Source organism: Camelus bactrianus, chromosome 4 (genome assembly GCF_048773025.1).
Source record: "Camelus bactrianus isolate YW-2024 breed Bactrian camel chromosome 4, ASM4877302v1, whole genome shotgun sequence".
Classification (NCBI taxonomy): domain Eukaryota; kingdom Metazoa; phylum Chordata; class Mammalia; order Artiodactyla; family Camelidae; genus Camelus; species Camelus bactrianus.
This window is the reverse complement of record NC_133542.1, coordinates 31,198,301-31,219,425: the sequence shown is the minus strand read 5'-3', so window position 1 is coordinate 31,219,425 and position 21,125 is coordinate 31,198,301. Positions and strand designations below refer to the sequence as shown.

Here is a 21,125-nt window from a genome sequence, read left to right as displayed (position 1 = left end):
TCACTGCCAATTATATGATGCCACTGACTGAGATACATTCAGATTTCAGCAATGTTAAAACATGAAGGTAAAAATCGTGTGTCTTAGAATCTGTGACCTATTCTATATGCTACATAGCCCCAACTCATGTTGTTTGCCTCCTACCTGCAGGTAAAGGTGGCTTCACAGCACCCGGATCCCCCGCAACATTAGACAAGCTCCTTGCCATGGTGAGGAGTCTCCTTTTCTCACACATTCACTGCTTTATGCATAGTAGGCACTCAGCGAATATTTCTTGGTTGAATAAACACATAACTAATGCTTGAGAAGAAACTTACTGTCAGAAGAAGGTAAAAAATTAACATAGGCCCCCAAAATGGTGGAAGCCAAAGTTTTGTTGGGGAACAGGGTGCTTGTGTGACTGTTCTCAGGGAGAGGGGAGAAGACATGGGTGGAACTTTGCGCCAGAGCCAGTGGCCCTGGGCTTTCCAAGATCCTTCCCTTCCAACAGCCTGCCATTGTCTCCACATTGTCTCCACTTCGGCTGTCCAGACCCTTCTTTGAAGCTCTCATCCAAACCAAACTCTGTAGCACTGCTTGATTCTTCCATCTTGGGGAGTTATTCACACTTGTCTGCACTCAGCTTGAATACTGATTTAGATTTGTTTGGGGACACTATCCATTAATTTCAAGTAATAATTCATACGGAGCAAATTCAGGAATCAACGAGAGACAGATGGAGGAGACTCGTATTTTTCAGGAGCTGAAACTCTCAGTTTAAATGGACAGTATCCCTTTGCTTATATAGGTGTCTGTCCCCAGAAAGTAAAAGGCTTTGTATTGTTTGAATCTATATGATTTGACAACATAACTTTCTAGGGGTGTTTGCTAAGACATATGCCAAAGTCAACAAAATTGGTTTAAGTAAAGAAAAGAAATTGAGCTAAATCAGTTCTCCGTGCACGTTCTAGGTTAAACACAAGATCTGCATATCATGATTTCTCTCGCCTTCCTTCCCTCCTCTTCTTCAGCCATGCACCTATCAAGCATCTATGTGTCTTACAAAATGTGAAGAACTGTGCTAAGTTCTCTAAGAGAAAGAACAATGGGTCAGAAAATTCTGACTTTAGAAAGAAGTTTATACATTACAAGTGAAGACAACTTTTACTCACAGAGAAGTAAATTACAAGGGAGGGAGAGCACAGGTAGTATCAGAAATACACGTGATATGCAATCAGAGTTTGGAGCCAGGAGAGAGTATGTCCAGAAAGGAGATCAGGAAAGGCTTGAGAGGAAGGGCCATTCCATCTGCGGCTTGAGGGATGGAGGGGACCTGGGCATATGGGAATGAGGGCAGAGACCTGTGAGAGAAGAGGTATGCATGGGCAAGAGGACTTCCATTGTTCCCTTTCACACTGTTTATTGTTTAAGAAACAAGATGCTGTGGTTAGGGTCTATCCGTGAGGTGCTAAAAGCTCTGGGTCAGTGAATGTATCATCACCTTGGGCTGACCACTCGGGGGTGTCGTAAGTCATACCATCTTAGGGTCAAAGCAGGAAAATACTGCAAGATGTCATGCTGAGTAAGTGTGAAATTTTAGAGGAAAGTCATAAGAGCCAAAGCCTGGTGGTGTACTACAGAACATCTGAAATCCCCAACAGGTAACTAAGACACTTGATTAAAAGGAACAGCACAACATCACTTTTCAAAACTCAAGGGATTGACAGCTACTTGCTTACCATGGACATGGATTCCATTTGGTTGAAAAGAAGAGTTTGTTTCTGGCTGGTAAGACTTCAGGTGTGATCCTGAGGGCTGCTGGGTATGAGGAGGCTGTGTTCTTTGCATTATTGAAGGAGCTGGAACCCTCCGGGGGCTGATGTGGTGAGGAGATGGAGCAGAAGGTGCAAACCTAAGAAAAACAATTATAAAAGGAAGCATGAGAGACGTAAAATAGCACAAGCAAAGACAAACCCTTCAAATTCTAAATCTCTGGCTGTACAAGCGCGACAAAAAGCTCTTTAAAAAAATCTTGACTTTTCTCTCCCATTTTTAACCACTGACTTCTCAACTGAGATACTGAAGGAATAAAAGACATAAACAAAGGGAAAATCTAGTCACAGTCTGAGTTTGTCAATTTTCTTTAAGTATATTTCAAATACTCTGGGTTTGGTGAAATTCAAAGCATATCTTTTGCCAGGCCCCCTTTCCGCTAATTTTTATACCCGTTTGCATTTTAGGGGAAATTTGATCTGTATGTTTCTTATTCATTTACACTTAGCTCATAAACACTTTGTTCTGTAAGACACATCTGAGGTCCAAGAAGTGTTACAAGACTTTATTATAAGCTTCTCTAATCCTATTCTCTTTACAATACATTTTCTTTTGCTAAGAATAAATTAACTTAAACCTCAAAGGTTGAGTGTGGTTTGAAATCCAGAACCCAAGAGATCTGTGTGGGTTCTGTGCTTGCAAAGAACATTGCCCAGGGTGTAACAGGAACACAATGTGGGACATCTTTTGCAGTCAGAAGTGCCAATCACAGTAAGACTACTGGTAGTTTTGGAGGGAGGACATACAGGTGTTTAAATAAGGTGACATCATCAACTAACCTGAGATATAAAATGGATAACTAGCCATTGATCTTCTAATCGTAAGGAAAAATGGCAGAATTGGACTCATTAGGTTTAAAATGACCATTTATACTTTCGAACATTGAATTTCCCTTGAAGTATACTTATGGGAACAATGTTCAAGTTGAGCAATGACCATAGACTATCAAAATGATACTTGATTTGCCAGTTCAGTAGGGGGCTGGTGCAAGTGTGGTGGAGAAAGGAGCAGGGACCCTGTCAGTGCAGTGAGAGGAAGCATCACAGTAATGTGGGAGGAGCTTTATCAGCAGTGAAGTGTTTAGTCTCCCCAAAGGCTCAGTACATTGAAAACTTTCAATAGGCCATTTCTTACGCTGTGTAGAAAGACAGGATTTGTTTTACTCTAACGTGTAAATGGTGCTGTCTGTATACACCACTTATTTCATAAAAACAGGTCCCTTTGTTTTGCTGGGCTTTTTGTGTTGTTGGGCTACAAATAATCAAAGGGAGGATGAACCAGTCAAATTTATCAAGCAATTTGCAATGTTTTGAACCAGAGTATTTAACAAGGCAGAGCTTCTACGTTTGTATTGCTGCAGTAAGATGAAATCCCATTTCTTTTTGCACACCCCTTGCTGAGGTCTGATGAGACTATGTAAGGAGGTGATGTAGGAACCAAGCAGGGAGGATTTGGACTAGTTAACCTCTGGAGAAGAGAAGTCAGAGGAGGCTTAAACCAACTAGCTGGGTTAGGATGCCTGCTCAATCAAAAATTTTTATCTCCACTCAGCTGGAAGAGAATAGTATCTGAGTGTCCTGTGCCTGGTAAATACCTATTTTCCAAGCACATCATCTGAATTGGAATTAGCCTGAAAAGATGTGCTGAATGGCCTTGAGAAAAAACATAGCACATGAATCCTGGCACTGTCCTGAGAACATCTAGTAAAAAACTTATATGTCATGATTCCCTGTATAGAGGTTATTTTCTTGGGGAACATGTCCTCACTGTGTGTCACAGGTCACTCCGAGGTTGTGCGAGAGGGAGGAGTAACTGTGGGGTCACAGACTTCTGGAAGGAGCCCACACTACATACCAACACTGGATCCTGTGGGCAGATCTCCAGGGAGGGAAAGGAGTGGATTTGAATAGGAAAGCAACCTATGTCATCACTGAATAGCCATCGCCAGCACCTCAATTTTGGTTTTGTTTTTTTTTTTTAGGAGGGTATGATATTTAGTAATTTGGAAATAAAAGGTGTAACATGCTCTCGATGGTTTTTCAGTCTTTACTTCTGGTACTTCTGCCACTTTCCCTTTCTGTTGAGGACTGACAAGAGCAGAGATGTGTGGATGGGGCAAGCTGCAGTGTTGAGAAGTATGACCCTGGTATCATCAGCTTGATGGAGGAGAACAATTTTGTTTCACAACTCCCTCCCCTACACCACAGTAAGTCTGACTCATAAACAAAGGTTTGATTAACAAAGGGTAGAAAATGTGTATGGGGAAAGGGAAGGAGGCAAAGATTATCAGCAATATAAAACCTTCTCTTTTTATAATTTGGGATGATGGGGCTATAGGGTGAATTATGATTACTAGCTATGAACAGAGGGCGTATTCAACTAACTAAATGAACAGAATTCAGTTGGGCATTTTAGGTGTCATCTAGAATGTTAATTCCATGTAACAGGTCCTTATATCTATATTTAGATTATTTATCTACATATAAATTATATGTCTTTGTACGTATCTATCTAGAGAGCATATAATTATATGCTTATTACAAATCATTCTTATCTATTCATTCACACAAGTTTCAAACCCTGGCCATGCTCTATATATTATTTAATGTAATAACAATGTTGAGCGAAGAAAAAAATGTGGAAGTACATACACCTCAAGATTTTAGCATCGTTTATCTCAGAGACCTGGGAGGAATAAAACAGTATTTACTGAGCCTTCGACTGGCTCTACATTTTGCTTTTTGCTAATTCAGACTGGATTTTTCCCCATGTTATTCAAATAAATAAGATTATATAGTATAAAGTTAATATACTTTCAAAATATAGTATGTCATGCCACATTAAGTATTAATGAAAATTTAAACTATTCTAAACAAAATAAATGTACACCTAAAGTAGTCTTTGATTTGAAAGAAAAGAATTGATAGAAAAATTCTAATTTTTACGTGTATAGAGAAAAGAGAAAAAGTAATAAAATGTGATCTTGATTATCCAGACAATTGCCAGGAACAAAGAGATAAACAAGAATTCAGCACTTAAAAGTCCAGTGTAAGAAATGAGTGCATAAATGTGACTGATTTTCAAGTACAGCGCATAGAATCAATTTGTTACTGCCTAAAAACACTACATGCTATTTCACTGAAGGCTCTCACAATCTCCCCGTTAATTTAAATTTAATTTTTATAAACTTGTTTAGTTGTTAACCAGCTCACAGTAGAGTAGAAACAGCAAATTAGAATCAGGGATGAGGGAGCAGGAGAGGAGTGGACAAGGTGAAAGAGAAGCCTACTGTTAGAGGCAAGGCCCTGGGAGCAACAAAAAACAATCACTAAGTCATAGCAAGAGACATGCCAGGAACGTTTTTAAAAAGCCAAAAGAACTCAAGAAACTTGAGTAGTTTGAGGCCATTTACTCTAGAAGCAAGCAAGCAAACAAAAACCCTGCACACTTAAACAAAAACTCACTAAGCAAAACTTAAATGTTCTGATTGTTACTGAAAGTAGGATGGGGGTATTCAGAATCCCATTTTCTCAGTGTTGTCACCTATTTTCCAACCTAGTCTTCTTAACACACACATACCTCAAATGAATATGGTCTGAATATTCTGCCCAAAAGAGAAAGCTTTTTTTTAAATCCAAAGAAGGTGAATTTAAAAATTTTGATGCTAAAATAAACAAACCATTTTGATGCTGACTATAAATTGTAGTGATTTATAATTTTTCTCCTATGGACTATCTAATTCCCCCATTATGTCAGAACAAGATGACATCACTCTAATTCATTCTGAGTTACAGCCAGAAGACAGAATGTCTGAAATTTCTAGGTCCGACTCTGTCCCCCAGCTGCTGATCCGCAGTTGACATTTCAGATTTCATTTGACATAGTTTACCAGTCTCTTCCTTGGCCTTTAATACTTCTTTGAAACAATAGAAGATTATTATGTAAAAATGCACACAACAGACTAGAATTAAAAAAAAAAAAATCATTGCTTATCAGAAACAGATCACACAAAAGCAAACCAGAGAACTGAGTCAACCATTTCCACTCATTTAGTAGAGGGGTTTATATAACCTTAGCATGAGCCATGGTTCAATGGCTTGCCAAAAAAAAAAAAAAAAAAGAGAGAGAGAGAGAGAAGGAAACAGATTTTAAAGGGCCCATAAAAGATCTGAAAAAAAAAAAAACTTAGGAAGGTTTCTGCAAATATTTATCTATACACACCTTAGAAAACGTCTGATTACTTAGGAGTATTTCCTTGGTTATGCTCCTACCCTTCTGCGGCCCTACTACCACCCTCTCTTCACACTTGGCTTCCAAACCTTGCTGTGAGGAGGGCCAGAAGCAAACAGGTCATCTCTCCCGTAAATTTAGTACTTAATCTTACATTGTTTGTAGAAGAGTAGATCCCAACTGAAACACATAAAGCTGGTGAGGTTCCTGTGCAGAAAAACTGCAAATGGCAGGAGAAGCAGATGGATGTCGCAGACGACAGATGGACTAAAAGTCAGGCCCACCTGGGTTTGGATTCTGGCTTCATCCCTTACTAGCTGGGTAATCCCGAATAAATTTCTTGACTTCTCCCAGCCTTGATTTCAAGTACAAAATAAAGATACTCTCGACACCTACTGGGGATCACAGAATTTGAGATAACGTATTCATTTTTTCACTTGAGAGGTATTCATTGAGCACCAACCAAGTACTCTGGGTACACTAGGGACAGAGCAACACATAACTCACATCTCTGTTTTTGTGGAACTTATATTTTGGTGAGGGGAGGCAGGTAATGAACAAATTTAAATGAGCAAACTATGTATTGAGCTAGAAGAAATGAGTATTGTAGAGAAAAATAAAGAATGGACGGGGCGAGTTGGGGGTGGACTGTAAACAATTTTAAATTGGGAACTCAGATATCAAAGTACTTTAGACAGTGAATGTCTGACACTTTTTATATGATCAATACACGTTCATAGAATGACTGCTTTAAATAGAATGTACATTTAAGGTATCCCTGACATTAAAATATACCCAATGCTTGAGAGTTATGTAAGAGTACTATGTTAGAATATCTATGGAGTTCTAAAAATAAAAAAATCTTAGGTTTCTTTTCTCCCTTGACTATTCAGATATGGAAGGAAGCTCAAAGAAAGTGAGGCGTTTACTCATCTGGCTAACTTTCTAGCTCTAGGAGCAGTTAGTTGTGGTCTCCTATAAGAGTCTCATTTTTTTTTTTTTTTAGTACTGGCTTTCCCAATGAATTATCCTGAGCTCACAAATCCATACAATCATAATTCAAGTTGAAGGGCAGTGGAGCACCATCTCATCTGGATGAGATAAAGCAGGCCCAGAGACATGAAATTATTTCCCAAAGTCACAAAGCTAGTTCTCCAGACCCTGCTTTATCCCAATAAGGTAAGATGCTCTCCAGTGAAGACGGAAAGCAAGGCAGAGGGATGGCGTGAGGGGGGATGGATGAGGACTCTTGTGGGTGTTTGAGGTTTTGATCCTCATTACTAGACAGCTGATGGGGAAGGGGGAATCAGTAACCTATGCCTTGAAGAAACTTGACAATGTGAGTGTTTTCCAGTTTGCTCTGGTGAATGTGCTCAGTTTGAAACTGGGGTTCTCTTTGCCCAAGCCAGGCTTATACTTTTAGACTTTCCAACTGGATAACTCCTTTCAGTTGCACTGTTTCCCTTGTCTATAAATCCAAAGTATTTTTATGTCAACTAACAATTGTATTTCTTCAAACAAAATTTACTAATAGATTGCATTACAAGTCAAACACATGCTATAAATATGTCTCACTTTTCTTCATTTGTACTGTATACGCAAGCAGTGCTAGCAAGCCATGTGGACTGTGTGTTTTTAGCACTGCTTTGGGGGTTAACACTTTGAAAAGAGGTGTTTACATGATCAACTAGATTAAATGCTGGCTGATATGTGCTTTGGATAGTCCCCTCTACCCCTACCCCGCTGCCTCATTCTTCCATGGGGGTTATAGACCTCCCAAAGAAGGAAGAATGCATCCTAACAGCTTGTTTCATTGTATTCACGTGAAAAATATTATTGATTTGCTGCCAGGGAGTAGAAATAATGAATAGAAACTGGTCTGTGGTGGATTTGGGGAGCTATTCTTTATTCCCCCGAAGAATTGTGGGGTATCATCTGTAGTGGTTTTAAAATTCATCTGTGAAAACTAATCAATGAAAAATGGCTTTAGCAGTTGGCTGACTGCAGAAGGGGAAAAAAGGAATCCTTTTCAAAACCTAAAAAGAAAAGCACAGTTTTAAGGATTTCACATTTGATTTAACATCTAAAAAAACCCCCCAATGATAATACCCCACTTTGTACAGCCAGACAGCGCTCCATTTTAGTAGACTTTAGTGGTCTTTATAACGATTTATGAATCACTTCATGAATTCCTGGCTGACTCATCTGGGTGACTATAGTATCTACTTATACTTCCCTTCTGTCTCACAAAAGAGACACTTGGACTCAGTTCAGTCCAGATTTGTCCCCGAATGAATCACAGCACGTTACTGGGGGAACTGCAAATTGAATTCTGCTTCTGAGACAATCAAGACCAGCTTTTAGTAATGAAGAAACGGCCTTGGGGAAGTGTGGGTAGTTGCAACACTGTCCATCTGGGCAGGACCAAAGCAGGCCAAGAGCTGTATGTCCATCTGAGGACTCTGTCCCAAACTAGTCAAAGAGCTGAATCCATCCCCTGGAAGGGCTTAGTGTTTCTCTCTCCTTGCAAGAGTCTGGGTCAATATTAACTGCAAAACACTTATCCCGTAGGACAAGACTAAGACTCAAAAATGATCGCCTGAGCTTCCACAGAGCACAACAAAATGAGGGCTGTGAAGTTGGCTATAGGTGAAATGATCACCAAGGCTTTATAAAGAAGGCACATATATATCATAATGAATGTTTGTGGGAAGGAGAAAGGATGACGTTCTGGAGGAATGTTACTCCACTTGGGTTTAGGGAGTAAACTGTAAGTCAAGAAAACAAAGTAATCAATGCCCAAGGCAAAGAAGCGTATTTTTTCCTCGCATTTACTGAAATTGGGTCCAGGGCATCACACAGTTTCTCCCCTGTGAAAATGCAAAGGGAGGAGGAGAGGACATCCAGGATATGTTACAGAAATTATGCAGGACACATTTAACCAAGAGCATTTTTTTTTTTTTGGAAGATCTTGACTACAGAATTGGCTGTGACTCAGTTGTTTGTCTATTTCAGAATCTGACATGATGGGGAGAGAGGAAGGAAAAATTTAATTCTGCCAAATCCTTCTTACAAAAAAGCGTCAACCGGAAGAAAATTTATCCAGAGTGGTCTCAGACATTTGATGTCAAAAGTTCTGCTGTGAAAAAAAAAAATTCTGTAATGATATCATCCTTTAGGGGCAGCTCTGAGTAGGTCACAGCAAGGGGGTTAACTCCTGGTCCTGTGCCAAAGGGAAGACTGTCTTGTTCAGCATGGTGTTAGGCACAGAATTCGGTCTGCTTTGCAATAGGAATGCATTAGATGAAAGGAGAACCTTCCGAAGAGAGTGTAATGAGAATGCGCAATGAGAAATGACAAAAAAAGGTATTATTTTTGTCTAAATATGAGGAGAGGTATAGGTAGATAAAAACCAGCTTCTTCCATGCCTTTCTTACAGTCTCAAACTGCAAACACGAGTCTCTTGACGACATCAGAACTTTCAGAACTAACTTCAAATGCAGTACTCCTGCCAAGTATGGCCAGGTCCCTTGGAAGCCATTGCCAAGTGAGACCTCAAAAATCAATAGAATCCATAAATTTGGAAAAAGAAACTAGCTGGGCGGTGGTCTGGTCAGTAAAACACGTGCTGTTTACCAGTGCTTTTTTTTTTTTTTCCTCTATCTGCAGGATGTCAGGTGATTTTTGTAGTAACCAAAAAAGGAATTTCCTGTATCTTCTCTTGAAGATGAGACTCAACTGGCTACAGAAATGAGTTAAAAGAAACAGTATATATTAAAAGAAGTCACAATTAGAGAAGGACTCTTGGCTCTTATAGATGGAAAGAACATCAGATCCTCAGATGTTTGCTACCACTTTGTATCTCCAGCACCCCATCCAGTACTATGCAAAGATGAGTCATAAATTTTGGCTGTTGCTGTTGAAGAAATACTCTGATGAACAGACCACTTGTCCCAGAGACATGGCTCCCAACTTTGTGCCAATTCTTCTGTCCAGGTAGATGGTACCTTCGTCTAATTGGTGCAAATGGCTAGTTGAATATAGTATTTTTCCAGAAACTACAATTTCTGTTTCTAAGGAGAGAATATCTCATTCAAGAGAATGATTCCAACCATCTACTCTGAGGAAGATGATTAAAACAGAAAAAATTTTCTCCTTGCAACCAGAGAAGCAACCAAGGCTATTTCTCAGAAAAGGAGGCAAAAAGACTACTCCAAAGAAGTTTGTCTCTTGGTTTCTGCTCACTTCTATGGTCTCCTCATCACTAATGAACAAACAGTTCTTCACCTGCAAAAAGACATACAGTCTTTTAGCAGCCAGTTTCTCCAGGTGTCTCCACCTGAGAAGGGGAAAAAATGAAGTTGATTTCCAGATCACACTGTCAAAACATTAAGCAGAGGCTTTCTTTGGAACAGCCTTTTCTATGTCAGAGATGAAGCACTTTGTAATATGTGGATGTCTGAGTTGAAAACAGAATGGCTTGTGTGCTTTTACTTTGGGAATTCTGGCTCCGCATGACCTGCTGTTTCAGAGCAAGCATGCAAAAAGAACACACGGAGACACTGAAGGCTACACGTTAGCTGGGACCCCAGGCTGCTTCATGCTAATGCAATAAAGCGGAGGTTGCAAGAAACGAAAATCCGATGTTACCTTAAAAGCCTTGTTACTGTCATGACTCACTTTCCTGACTGAAAAATCAAGGGGACTAAAAAAACATCATCTCGGACTTCACATGAGGTGGATTTGTTTGGAATGTGGGAACAAAATAAAGATGGCTGATTTGGCATTCAGAGGTGAACAACTTCACTGGCACTTAAAAATTATAGTTCCTTTTACAGACATTCTAATAGATTGTTTGTGATGTGTGCTTGTAATAGTATAAAACGAAGAAACAGTGCATTTCAAAATTAAAAATATATGGGAAAATATTTGAACAAGTCAAGCCAGTTGTTTGGTAGAGTAACACACATGCTCACATCAATGTCTCTTGCTCTGCCATGAAGTGACACAGAGGAGAATGGGGAGATGGAAGAGCAACAATCACCTGCTCAGGATTATTGCTCTTTCATGGAGATGGTAAAGGAATCACAGTCACAGTCCTCACTTCCATTCACAAACATTCATTCTTTCCACACAATTTCTCAGGTGCCCCTTCCCTACCTCCAGCCAAGCACTGAGAGGGTGAGGGTGGTGAAAAAGTTACTTGTAAGCCTGACACAGTCTCTGCTCTTGGGGAGCTTCCATGCTAGTAGAATGTAAGCAAATCAGTGAACAAAAAGTGTAACTTCAGGGAGTGTTAAATCTATAAAGAAAAATTAAGGAATAGAGTGAGGTTGGAGAGGGGGTGTTTTAGACAGAGTGGTCAAAAAAGGCCTTTCTGAGGATGTAACATTTTCACAGACACCAGAAATGAAGGTACAAGTCATGTAAAGTTCTGGTGAAGGTACATTTCAGGTTTCAGGAACAGCAAACACAAAGGCCCTGAGGCAAGTAGAGTTGGGGTTTTCCAGGAGCAGTAAGAAAGCCACTGCGGCTGGAGCAGATACAGCAGGAGGAGCAGTGGTAAATGAATCTGACTAAGGCCAGACCATAGAGGGCCATGTAGACTACAAAAAGAGTTTGGATTTGATTCCTAGTATGGTGGGAACACAGATGTGACCAGGAAATCCTCAGTGACTCCATTTACATTCCATTTACTTGAGAAGGGAGAGGATAGTAGTGAACAGGGTTGGAGGAGTAAGGCTGATGAGGCTTAAAATGTATTTGAAGATAGTGCTAAGGGGACTTACAGGTTAATAGTGAGAGGGTTTGGGCAAAGGGAGGAATGAAAGTTGACTCCTAGGCATTTGAGGCTTTTAATGTAAATTGAAGATAGCCACGTAGACTTAGCTCATTATTTTCCTCCATTATCAAGAAATTTACTGGGCTCTGAAAATAATGCTCATAAAACTTTTGCAGACCACACAGATATCTAAATTGCAGCTAATCAGAGAAGACTAGGGAAGCTAGTTCAGCAATGCTTTTTTGTTGTTGTTGTTTTCTTTTTCTTCCAAAGGAGCAATTCACAATTATTAGGTAAGAAGAAAGTAACAAATATCCCCAATTTCTCTGTATGTGTGACTCTGAGGAGTAAATCAGGGTGGCATATTTATAAGAAGCTATTAGTAGAGAGAGTTATCTCTGTGAGAAGAAAGGTCATTCCAAAGGCCAATCAATCAATTAATATTTTCCACTGAGGATAAAGCATGGTTATGGTCATGAATCAATATTTAAGAAGTTTAAAGACTGGTGGACTCTTCTGTCCTGGAATAAACATCAAGAAGTACTAGGAACTTTCCACAGATTTAAAAAAAAAACAAAATAGGAAAAGGACCCAAAGCTTTTCCAGTCTAAGACCCAATGCTCTAATCTCCATTTTCAAAGCTAGGATGTTGGAAGTTCTGCCTCTTCATTCTCACAGCATCAACATCAGGAACAAAGTTCACTGCATTCAGCAATCCTCAAGTAGATGTGTGTGGAGGGGATACATTTTGGACCCCACCTCTTTTAATTTTGAATATTTGTGGGAGTCAATTCTCTAGAAAGAAACTGACCCCTTTAATGGGATAATAAAAGTGGTAACTGTTTTCTGAACAGAAAATGTTGAAGCCCAAAAAGAAAGAATGATGCTTCTGATCACATGGCATTAGGTGAGCATCTCATCTATAGACTCTAACAGAGGACGATGTAGATACCAACACACAGGCTGGCAAAAATGGATATTTGAGGCTTATATTTATTTTTCGACTATGGCTTTTCTCAGTTAGTTCAATGATAAAGATTGATGAGCTTTGTTTTTTGGCCAATACTTATTTGTTTTCTTATAAGTTAGGTTATCTTTCTATACATGTGGGAAAGTGTCTGTAATACACATCAAGGAGCCTCACAGAGCAGGGCTCACTGGGTACACCGCAACTAAATTATGACACACAGCAATGTGGACACCTCTTAATAATACCCAAGGCTCCTCTGATATAGTAGGACAAGTGAGGCCAAGTTATTGATATTACAGCTCTAACTGTCAGATGTTTGTCACTTTGTCTCTAACTTGCAGGTAATTTTTTTTTTTTTGACACTGACTCTTCGAAATCCTCTTTATAGGTCATGACTATATAAAATACAAGCTTGGAATTTCTAGGGGGAAAAAACTGTCTTCAAATTGTGTTAAAAAAGGAAAATAACAGCAAACTCCTTGTGTTGCCTTATCAGTCTAGGATGTTCAAAGGACAGTCTCTGCCTGCTTGAGGACCAGATAAAGCATTTGTACATTCTTCATCATTTCTTCTTCTGTTGGGCACAGAATAGTTCTGAACTCTTTCTGGGTGGGTAATAGGATATGGAGCCCTTGGAATGTATGTCAGAGTCACTAGGGTACCTTTCTTGGCCAAACATACAAATCCCTGTCCTCAAGATAAAGCCAAAACTCCTTGATGCAATTCCTGAGGCTCCTCCTGTATTTATTGCTAAAGCTTCATCCCTGTTCTCTTTACTCTTAGCTTTTGTACATACAGTATTGCCTAGCTGGGTCCTACAGACCTCCAGATTTCAGAGAGACATTTCTTCTTCTATTCCCCCCTCCCTAATTTTGGGTTAGGTGCCTTTTCTGTGTGCCTCCCCAGCCTCCTATAGCACCCCTTCATAACATCGTCAATTATGATCACTTATTGACCTGGTTATTCTCAGAGGACTGGATGCTTTGAGATGGCAGGCCTCCTCCTGTCAGTCTTGTTGACCACTATATCCTCAGTGTTCAGTACACTGCCCCATGTCCAAATACCAGCTGAGTGAATAACTCATTAAATGAATGAACCCCAATGCAAGGACAGATTTTGATAAACTTTAACATTTTATACAATGCTTAGGATTGTATAATACAAGATTAAAAAGATAGAGGAGAGATTATGTGTAATGTGTGTGTGTGTGTGTGTGTGTGTACGGAAAAGCTGAGTAGGTGAAGATATCAGTGTCCCTGTTTGCTTAGAAAGTCCTGGAGAGGAAAGGACAGCAAAACAGTGGCTTAGTTTTGAGCTGTTCAGATACCACAGATGCAAATAAGAGAGAACAGTTAATATCAAGCTTCTAGTACTGAAGACCACAGGAAAGCCAAGGGAACCGCAGCAATGGGTGATGGCAAGAGACTCCTAGCAATGTGTGTATGTGGGCATGAATAGGTGTATTAGAGCAACTATGTGTTGTATGGAAGTATGCAGGTTATATGAGATGCTAGGGCCTTGAAAATCGGGGCCACCACCCTCAAAACCAATGAATTAGTGGGCTAATCCTTTCTAGGAAGCTCCCACCTGGACAGTGGGAGTTGGCAATGACCTCATGTTTCCCAGGCACTCCCCTCACTGGCCCACTTCCCTTGTCAAATCCTCCAGGCATCTACCACTGTGAATGACAGCACAGGAACCCTGGAGGGTACCAGGAAACACTAGGTTCCTTCCCTTGGAGAACTAATAGTACAGTTAGCAAGTGGACATTTGAGAAATGGAAAATAAAGGAAACAGATAATAAGAACCCAGGGATTTAACTGGGAAGCTGCAAGAGGCAAGGAGGCTTTCTGGGTCAAGAACTAGGCCAAGCTCCAGGCTGGTAACATTTAGTCAAGAATAAAACAATGAGAGGAGATCCTTATTGTATCTTTAGGTAGGAGAAGATCCTGAATTAAGATGCAGAAACAATGAAATTAAGTCAGTGAGCAGGCTGGTTTGACTAGAGATGAAGAAATGTACAGAATAAGAGAGACATTATGTAGAAAACAATTGCTATCTTTAACCCAGAAGCATCCAGGAAAGCTACAGTATGCTCGCAATACTGAATTAGAAAATGATATCTATGAAGACCAGCCCCGGTTACTCAGAGGCATAGAAAGACTGCACATACAAAGAATTCTAGAAATATCACATCTAATATGGATGTGAACTAGTAAGGCTTCCCAACACTCGATACAGAGTCAAGAAACTGATATTCCTTATTTGGTTAAGGTATTCTGATTGCTTTCACAGAAACAATTGTTCCTAACATTCTTTGCTGTTGATCCCTAAACTAGACTGTATACTCCCCAAGGAGACCACATCTTTTCCTTGTTTCAGTCTTCTCTGGCTCAGAGTGAGGGCTCAGAGGAAGCCAGCCCTTTACATGTCGCTCCACTGTGGTGAAGCCCCCTAAACTGTCACCTGTACTACACGCCTCACTGTGTTTGTGGGCTTCTTCAGAATGAAGAGAGGCAGCTGACAAGCTCTTGGACAAAATGAGTGGCACAAATCCAGCTGACTTATTCTTGGGATTGCAAGATTTCTCCATCTCAAAAAGGGACTCCCATTAATGTTTGTTTTCTCTGGTATAACGGAATTACTATGAAACCTAACAAATTAACATTTTCAAAGACGCTGGGTTCCTCTTATGGGAAGCCACTGTCATCAAGTACCACTGGCTTGTTCAACATGACATAGTAAAACACCACTTCCCATAATAATTTTAAATCAACATTAAGTGATGTGGTGTGGTGCTGCTTAAATCACTGAAACGATGTGTCATTCGGATAATATTTCAAAATAAAAGTGGAACCTCATCAAATTGAGAGAACTTGCATTAACTTTATTTTACGGTGGTAAGGATCAAAGAAACTGATGCTAACTGGGTAGACATGGTGGACCCTTCTTGACTTATGACAGTGACTCAGCTGTTTTATTAACAAGTTAAAGCTACATAAATGATGAATCAATGCCCACAAAGCAGGAAAAAATGCCAGTTTCCCACTAAAAATCGCAAAGTGTGATAAACCTATTTCCGTTAAGAAAACTGCTGGAGTTTTTACTGGGGGATTTCCCAGGCAAACAGAGGCAAAGATATATAAACCCAAAGCGGAAGGTAAGCACATTTCCTCTTAGTGTTTTTATGCTGGACACTAATGCAAACACAGTGAATAATTCAGAGCTGTTTCAAGTCATCCTCCTCTCCAAACCTGATCGGAAGAGATAACATCTTTTGAGCTTGCCCCTTCCAGTTGGGCTGGCGCAGGGAAAGGGCACACATCCTGTAGGGGGAGCAGAGCAGCAGGGGAACGCCACAAAAGTGAAAATATCCACTTCATCCAGTCATAGAAAGTACCACCACCTCTCCCTTCCTCTCCATTTTCACTTCCAGGATTATTTATCAGCCACTGCAATCACTTAGCAACATCCTCTGGCTTCCAAACCTGAATCTCTCAGCCATGCCAAGGTTGTCTGTCTTCACGCCATGTAACAGGCACTCTACCTGCTTTAGTTTATCTAATCCTAATTTCCCATGAGGTGCAAACTAAGGCTCAGAAGAGTGAAGGAACACCGCATCACCCAGGTGTCATTCCTGCCAAAAATGAATGACTCTGTTTAGGAGGAAAAATCCAGACAAGTCCAAACTGTGGGACATTCTGCAAAATAAATGTCTCGAGTTCTTCAAAAACTGTCAATGTCATGAAAAGCAATAATAATAATAATAAAGAAGATAATTTTTTTTAAAGCTGGAAATTTCCATTAGAGTCAAAAAGACTGAAAAAAAAAAAAGACAGAGAAAGAACTGTGATCCTGATTAGATCCTGGATCATAAAAAGAAAGAAAAGAAAAAGAAACTCTAGCTATAAGGAACATTATTCACACAAAGGGGGAAATCTGAGTATTGACTGCATGTTAGATAATAACACTTTATTGGCATAAATTTTCTGAATGTGATAACTACACTTTGATTATGTAGGAGAAATGTCCTTCTTAGGAGATCCCTCCTGAAGTAATTTGGGTTAAAGCTCATTGATATTCACAGCAATCTCTCAGATGGTTCAGAAACAACAAACAGGCAAGAAAACAAAGGATCACTCAAGTTAGAAAGAGACAGAGAGAGAAGGCGGCAAAATGCTAACAATGGGTGAATATGGGTGTGAGGTTTATAGGTATTCACTGTGCTAGTCTTGGAGTTTTTTATATGTAACAAATGTTCAAAAGAAGAAACTGAGAAAAATAATAAAACAAAATGTTAAACACAAAACCAGAAAGCAGCAGGAGCATCTAAGGAACACACTCAAACAATTAGCAGTTGGGATTTAATTGGGTACTTGCGGTGGTGTTTTTGACTCTGATAATGGCTAAAATCTTTTTCTACATGTATTCTTTTAAAGGCTATCTACAAAAAAGAAAACACATAGATTGCTCTTCTCTTGTATTCTTGTAGAGTCTTATGACTACTGATAGGAAGATGAGACAGAGGAAGAGGTCCCTATGGATAATTTCTTAACTTCACTACCTTGATTCTTGGCCCGGCAGAGTAAAATGGGATGATGAGAAGCCCATGGATAATATCATTTAAAACTCAACTGGACACCAAATAAAATCCTAAAATGAATAAAACCCTCAACTTACCGAATTACAACTAACTGGCAAGAATGCCTGTCCTCAGTGTCTGTGAACTTAATAGATGATTATCATTTGCATGGCTTTGCTGATGGATTCTGGGGGGAAAGGCTAATAATTTGTTTACATTTAACCATGTACACAGAACTGTAACGATAAGTCTAACATCTTTGGATCTGTGTTTCTAAATGCCTCTCAGACACACATCCACAGGGATATTTTACAGCCACCTACAACCCACAACCCTACCATCCATTTATTATCAGATTTCCTACTTTCCCACCTTCCCCTCTACTCAACACCCTCTTTTCTTCTGTTAATGGCACAATTTTCCATCTTGATGTTTAGGGGTATAACTCCGGAATGAATTTTGGTCCCTCCTCTTCACTCCACATATACATTAATAACTAGTAATTTGGCCTCCTAAATAATAGCCCTTGAATAAATTCTCTACCCTTACTTCAGGTCCTCATATTGCTCACAAGCACTCCTACAACAACCTCCTTCTTTTTTCCCCTACCTCTCATCCCTGCTTCTAGCCTTAATCACTCTACCAACTTGTCACCGGAGTTCCTTCTCTAAGATGACAATCTGATGTGTTTCTCTCCTAATAAAGGGCCTCTACTGGTTTTTTACTTCCAATAGGATACGAGGCAAAATCTTTAGCATAAAATATACGGTCCCACATGAGCCAACCCACTCTTACCTGACTTCATCGGCCATGTCTACCTGATGATGCTACCTGAGCTACTGGCACTTCCCTCCCTCCCTGTGTGCCCTCGCCCCTCTCATGTCTTATGTATGTTCTTCTGGTTACCCTGGGTGTTGTTCCCCATTTATCCACGTGGAAAGCCTTAGTCTTCCTACAATGCCTAGATTGTTCTGTCTTTCTTTTCACTCCCTCCCTGAGGCAAAGTTGGGTACACCCGTTTTGGGCTCCTGTGGCATCTCTGTCATGTCATTTATCCAACCAGTATTACTATACTTTATCAACTTGTCTGTCCTTGTCACTAAATCCTGTAAGGGCAGGACCAGGTTTTAATCATCTTTGCATTCTCAGCACAATGTCTGACACATAGCAGGTACCCAAAAGATACTTATTCAATGAACAGATGTGTTAATAAATAAAGGACAGGCATATATTTTAAAAACATAGTTTACTGGACTTAAAAACACATTAAAAAAAACCAACTCATAGATCAGGCTAACACCAGTGAAACCACAGACTGCTGGTGAAATCAAAGATTCTTGCCTATTCAACCCATTATGTTGTCCACCAAGTGCCTGTGACTCCAGGATCGCACAGGGGTGCCCGCAAGAACTTTGTTCCCTGTGAATGTCTGAGAGTAATCCCCACATAGGTCAATTCAAGCCAGATGACAAGTAGAGACGAGTGGCATGCTGTCCACATCACTGCAGGACTGGACAGTCCAAAGACAGGGACAGAAGTGTCAAGATCTTAAAACTTTCTCTCATAGAAACTCTCTATGAGGGTGGTACCTACACAAAGTATTCAGTGAACAGCCCCTTCCTGGTTGTGCATGTAAGATCCTGTGCCCTTTTGTGCTGTACTCTCCAGATAACACTACTAATCTATGTGCTGAAGGCACCATCTTACATCTGGAAAGCATTTCAACCTGTAGGGACATGACCTAAAAACTGGGTCCTTGAAACAAACTGAGGAAAGATAGGAAAATTCTGATGCATTTTCCCAGCCTCCAACTTCAGTTGGCTACTGCCAGTAACTTCATTTTCTCAGTGGAAAATAAAACAGATAATGAGACATTTGATCCACGTGCTTTGCGTATGTACTTTTAAAATGTCACCTTTGGGTAATTCAACCCCCCAATGGATTATTAATAAAATTCGGCAACTGTCAAAGCACTTCTCAGTGGAAGGAGGTTTGGCGGCGACACCTATTAGAAGATAGAGACAGATGGCCTTACCTCTCAGCTCCTGCGTCCACAGCTGCGAGTGGAGGTAACTGGGAGGAGGGGTTGTGGGGGCTCCCCTGTACGTTATGTCCCGGAGAAGGGTGACTGACAGGATGTGGGGGTGGCACGGCCACAGCAGCTGTTCCACTTCGGCTTGAGTGATTGCCCGAGAAAATGGAAGCTGCAATCAAGGGAGAACAAGCATCAGACTGCACACCACACGAAGAGCACGACTGTACATGCTGAAGGCTGACAGCAAGCATATTTTAGGGGCCTGTTTGTTTTTCTCTTGGTGGTTTTCAGGGAACAGCTCTTCCCTTCCTGGCTAGACACGGCTTTTGTTTTCATGGTGGAGCAGTTTCCCCACTAACATGCCTTTACTGCTGCCCGAGGAGTTCACGTTCAGCTTGCTCTAGGCTGACGTTCATGGTTGGTCTCGTAAGAGCTGCTTGGCCCGGCAAGTTTCCTGTCTGGACACCGTATAATTAGTCAGTCTTGTGATGTTGTCACCTGGGTGAAGGTCTGCGTATTAGCATTTTTCAGTCACCAGGGATGAGAGTCAGGTAACAGAATATTCTGTCTGCTGACCTGGAAGGGCACAGCACAGGCCTTCTTCCCATCCTCAGTGCTGCAGTAGGTTGCTGTGGGTCAGGCCCAGCTCCCTCCATCACTGCTAAATCAATGTAATGAGAACAGAGCTTCTGCCGATCCCCTAACCAACGCAGGAGCCCACATTCCTTTAACTTCACAGTCTAACCAACCCTGGGCATTTCCCCAGTGGTGTGATGGACAGAGGTACTGTTTTCATCAAAAGTGAGTCCTCTCCCAACACCACAAAATATGGAAAGGGGGCCTCAAATGCAGCTCTGGGATCTTCCCCTCCACTGTCCATTATGACAGAGAGAGTGAGTTACAGCCTCACTTTAGGAGGCAGCCTAGGCTTTGAGAACCGTATGTGACCTCACACTTAAATGTGTGCCCATTTAGATCAGCTAATTGGTACGATGTCACAGAAGAAACTGGGGCTTGTCACTTTCCGAGTCTATCACTACCAGGTGCCTGGACCTACTCAGCAGACATCTCATTATGCTGTAATCATACCAGCATCATTATGCTGACTCTCTTTAACTCCCTTTTCTATACACAGCTATTCTGAGCTTTATACCCATCTCTGCTCTTTTTGAACTTACTCTACTGATATCAAAGGATAAATGGATTTTTAAAATTTTTAAAAACTCAGGTTCAGGATTAAGAAAAAGAAGCCACATAATCAAAGAGATCTGAAGGTTTAAAAGTTCAAGAAGCTGTATTTTTAGACCAGTACCACTTTCCTCCAACCTCTCCAGGATAGAATTAATACCCCAGATGACCCAGCCCCCAAAAGCTTAATCCAATGGAATAAGAGTTCAAGTACTTAAAGGAACATGTAAAGAAGCAGAATTACCATCTTCCCGCTCAAAAAGCTACTGACAGGAGTGTGATCTCATTTGAAGGGTTTATTTCTGGTAAGTCAGCACTGTGTCATGTTAACTCTTGTCCTCAGAAGCCTGCACCCTCCACAGCCCTCCAAGTCTTGAAGAGGTGGTGAGACTAAGAAAATGCCTACCAGCTCAAAAGGGCAATGCAGAACTTCTGTTGTGTGTCAGCCTCCAGCAAAGCTGCACGTTTGCAAACTCGCTAGAGTCACCTTATGAATCACTACCCTCATTTCTGCTCAGCTCGCCCA

General features: G+C 40.6%; 1 protein-coding gene across 5 annotated transcripts in view; it reads right to left on the bottom strand.

Moving 5' to 3' along the window:
* Positions 1 to 21,125, bottom strand: part of GLIS3 (GLIS family zinc finger 3) — a 498,554-nt gene that overhangs the window by 27,643 nt on the left and 449,786 nt on the right. For all 5 annotated transcript variants that reach the window (XR_012506358.1, XM_074361627.1, XM_074361629.1 and 2 more), the window contains 2 exons: positions 19,412 to 19,580; positions 1,719 to 1,891 (listed from right to left, as the gene is read on the bottom strand). Coding sequence is in view for 4 of the 5 variants with exons in the window: in XM_074361627.1 (XP_074217728.1) it covers positions 1,719 to 1,891; positions 19,412 to 19,580 (342 nt within the window). In the remaining variant the exon portion in view is untranslated. The remainder of the gene's footprint in view (positions 1 to 1,718; positions 1,892 to 19,411; positions 19,581 to 21,125) is intronic.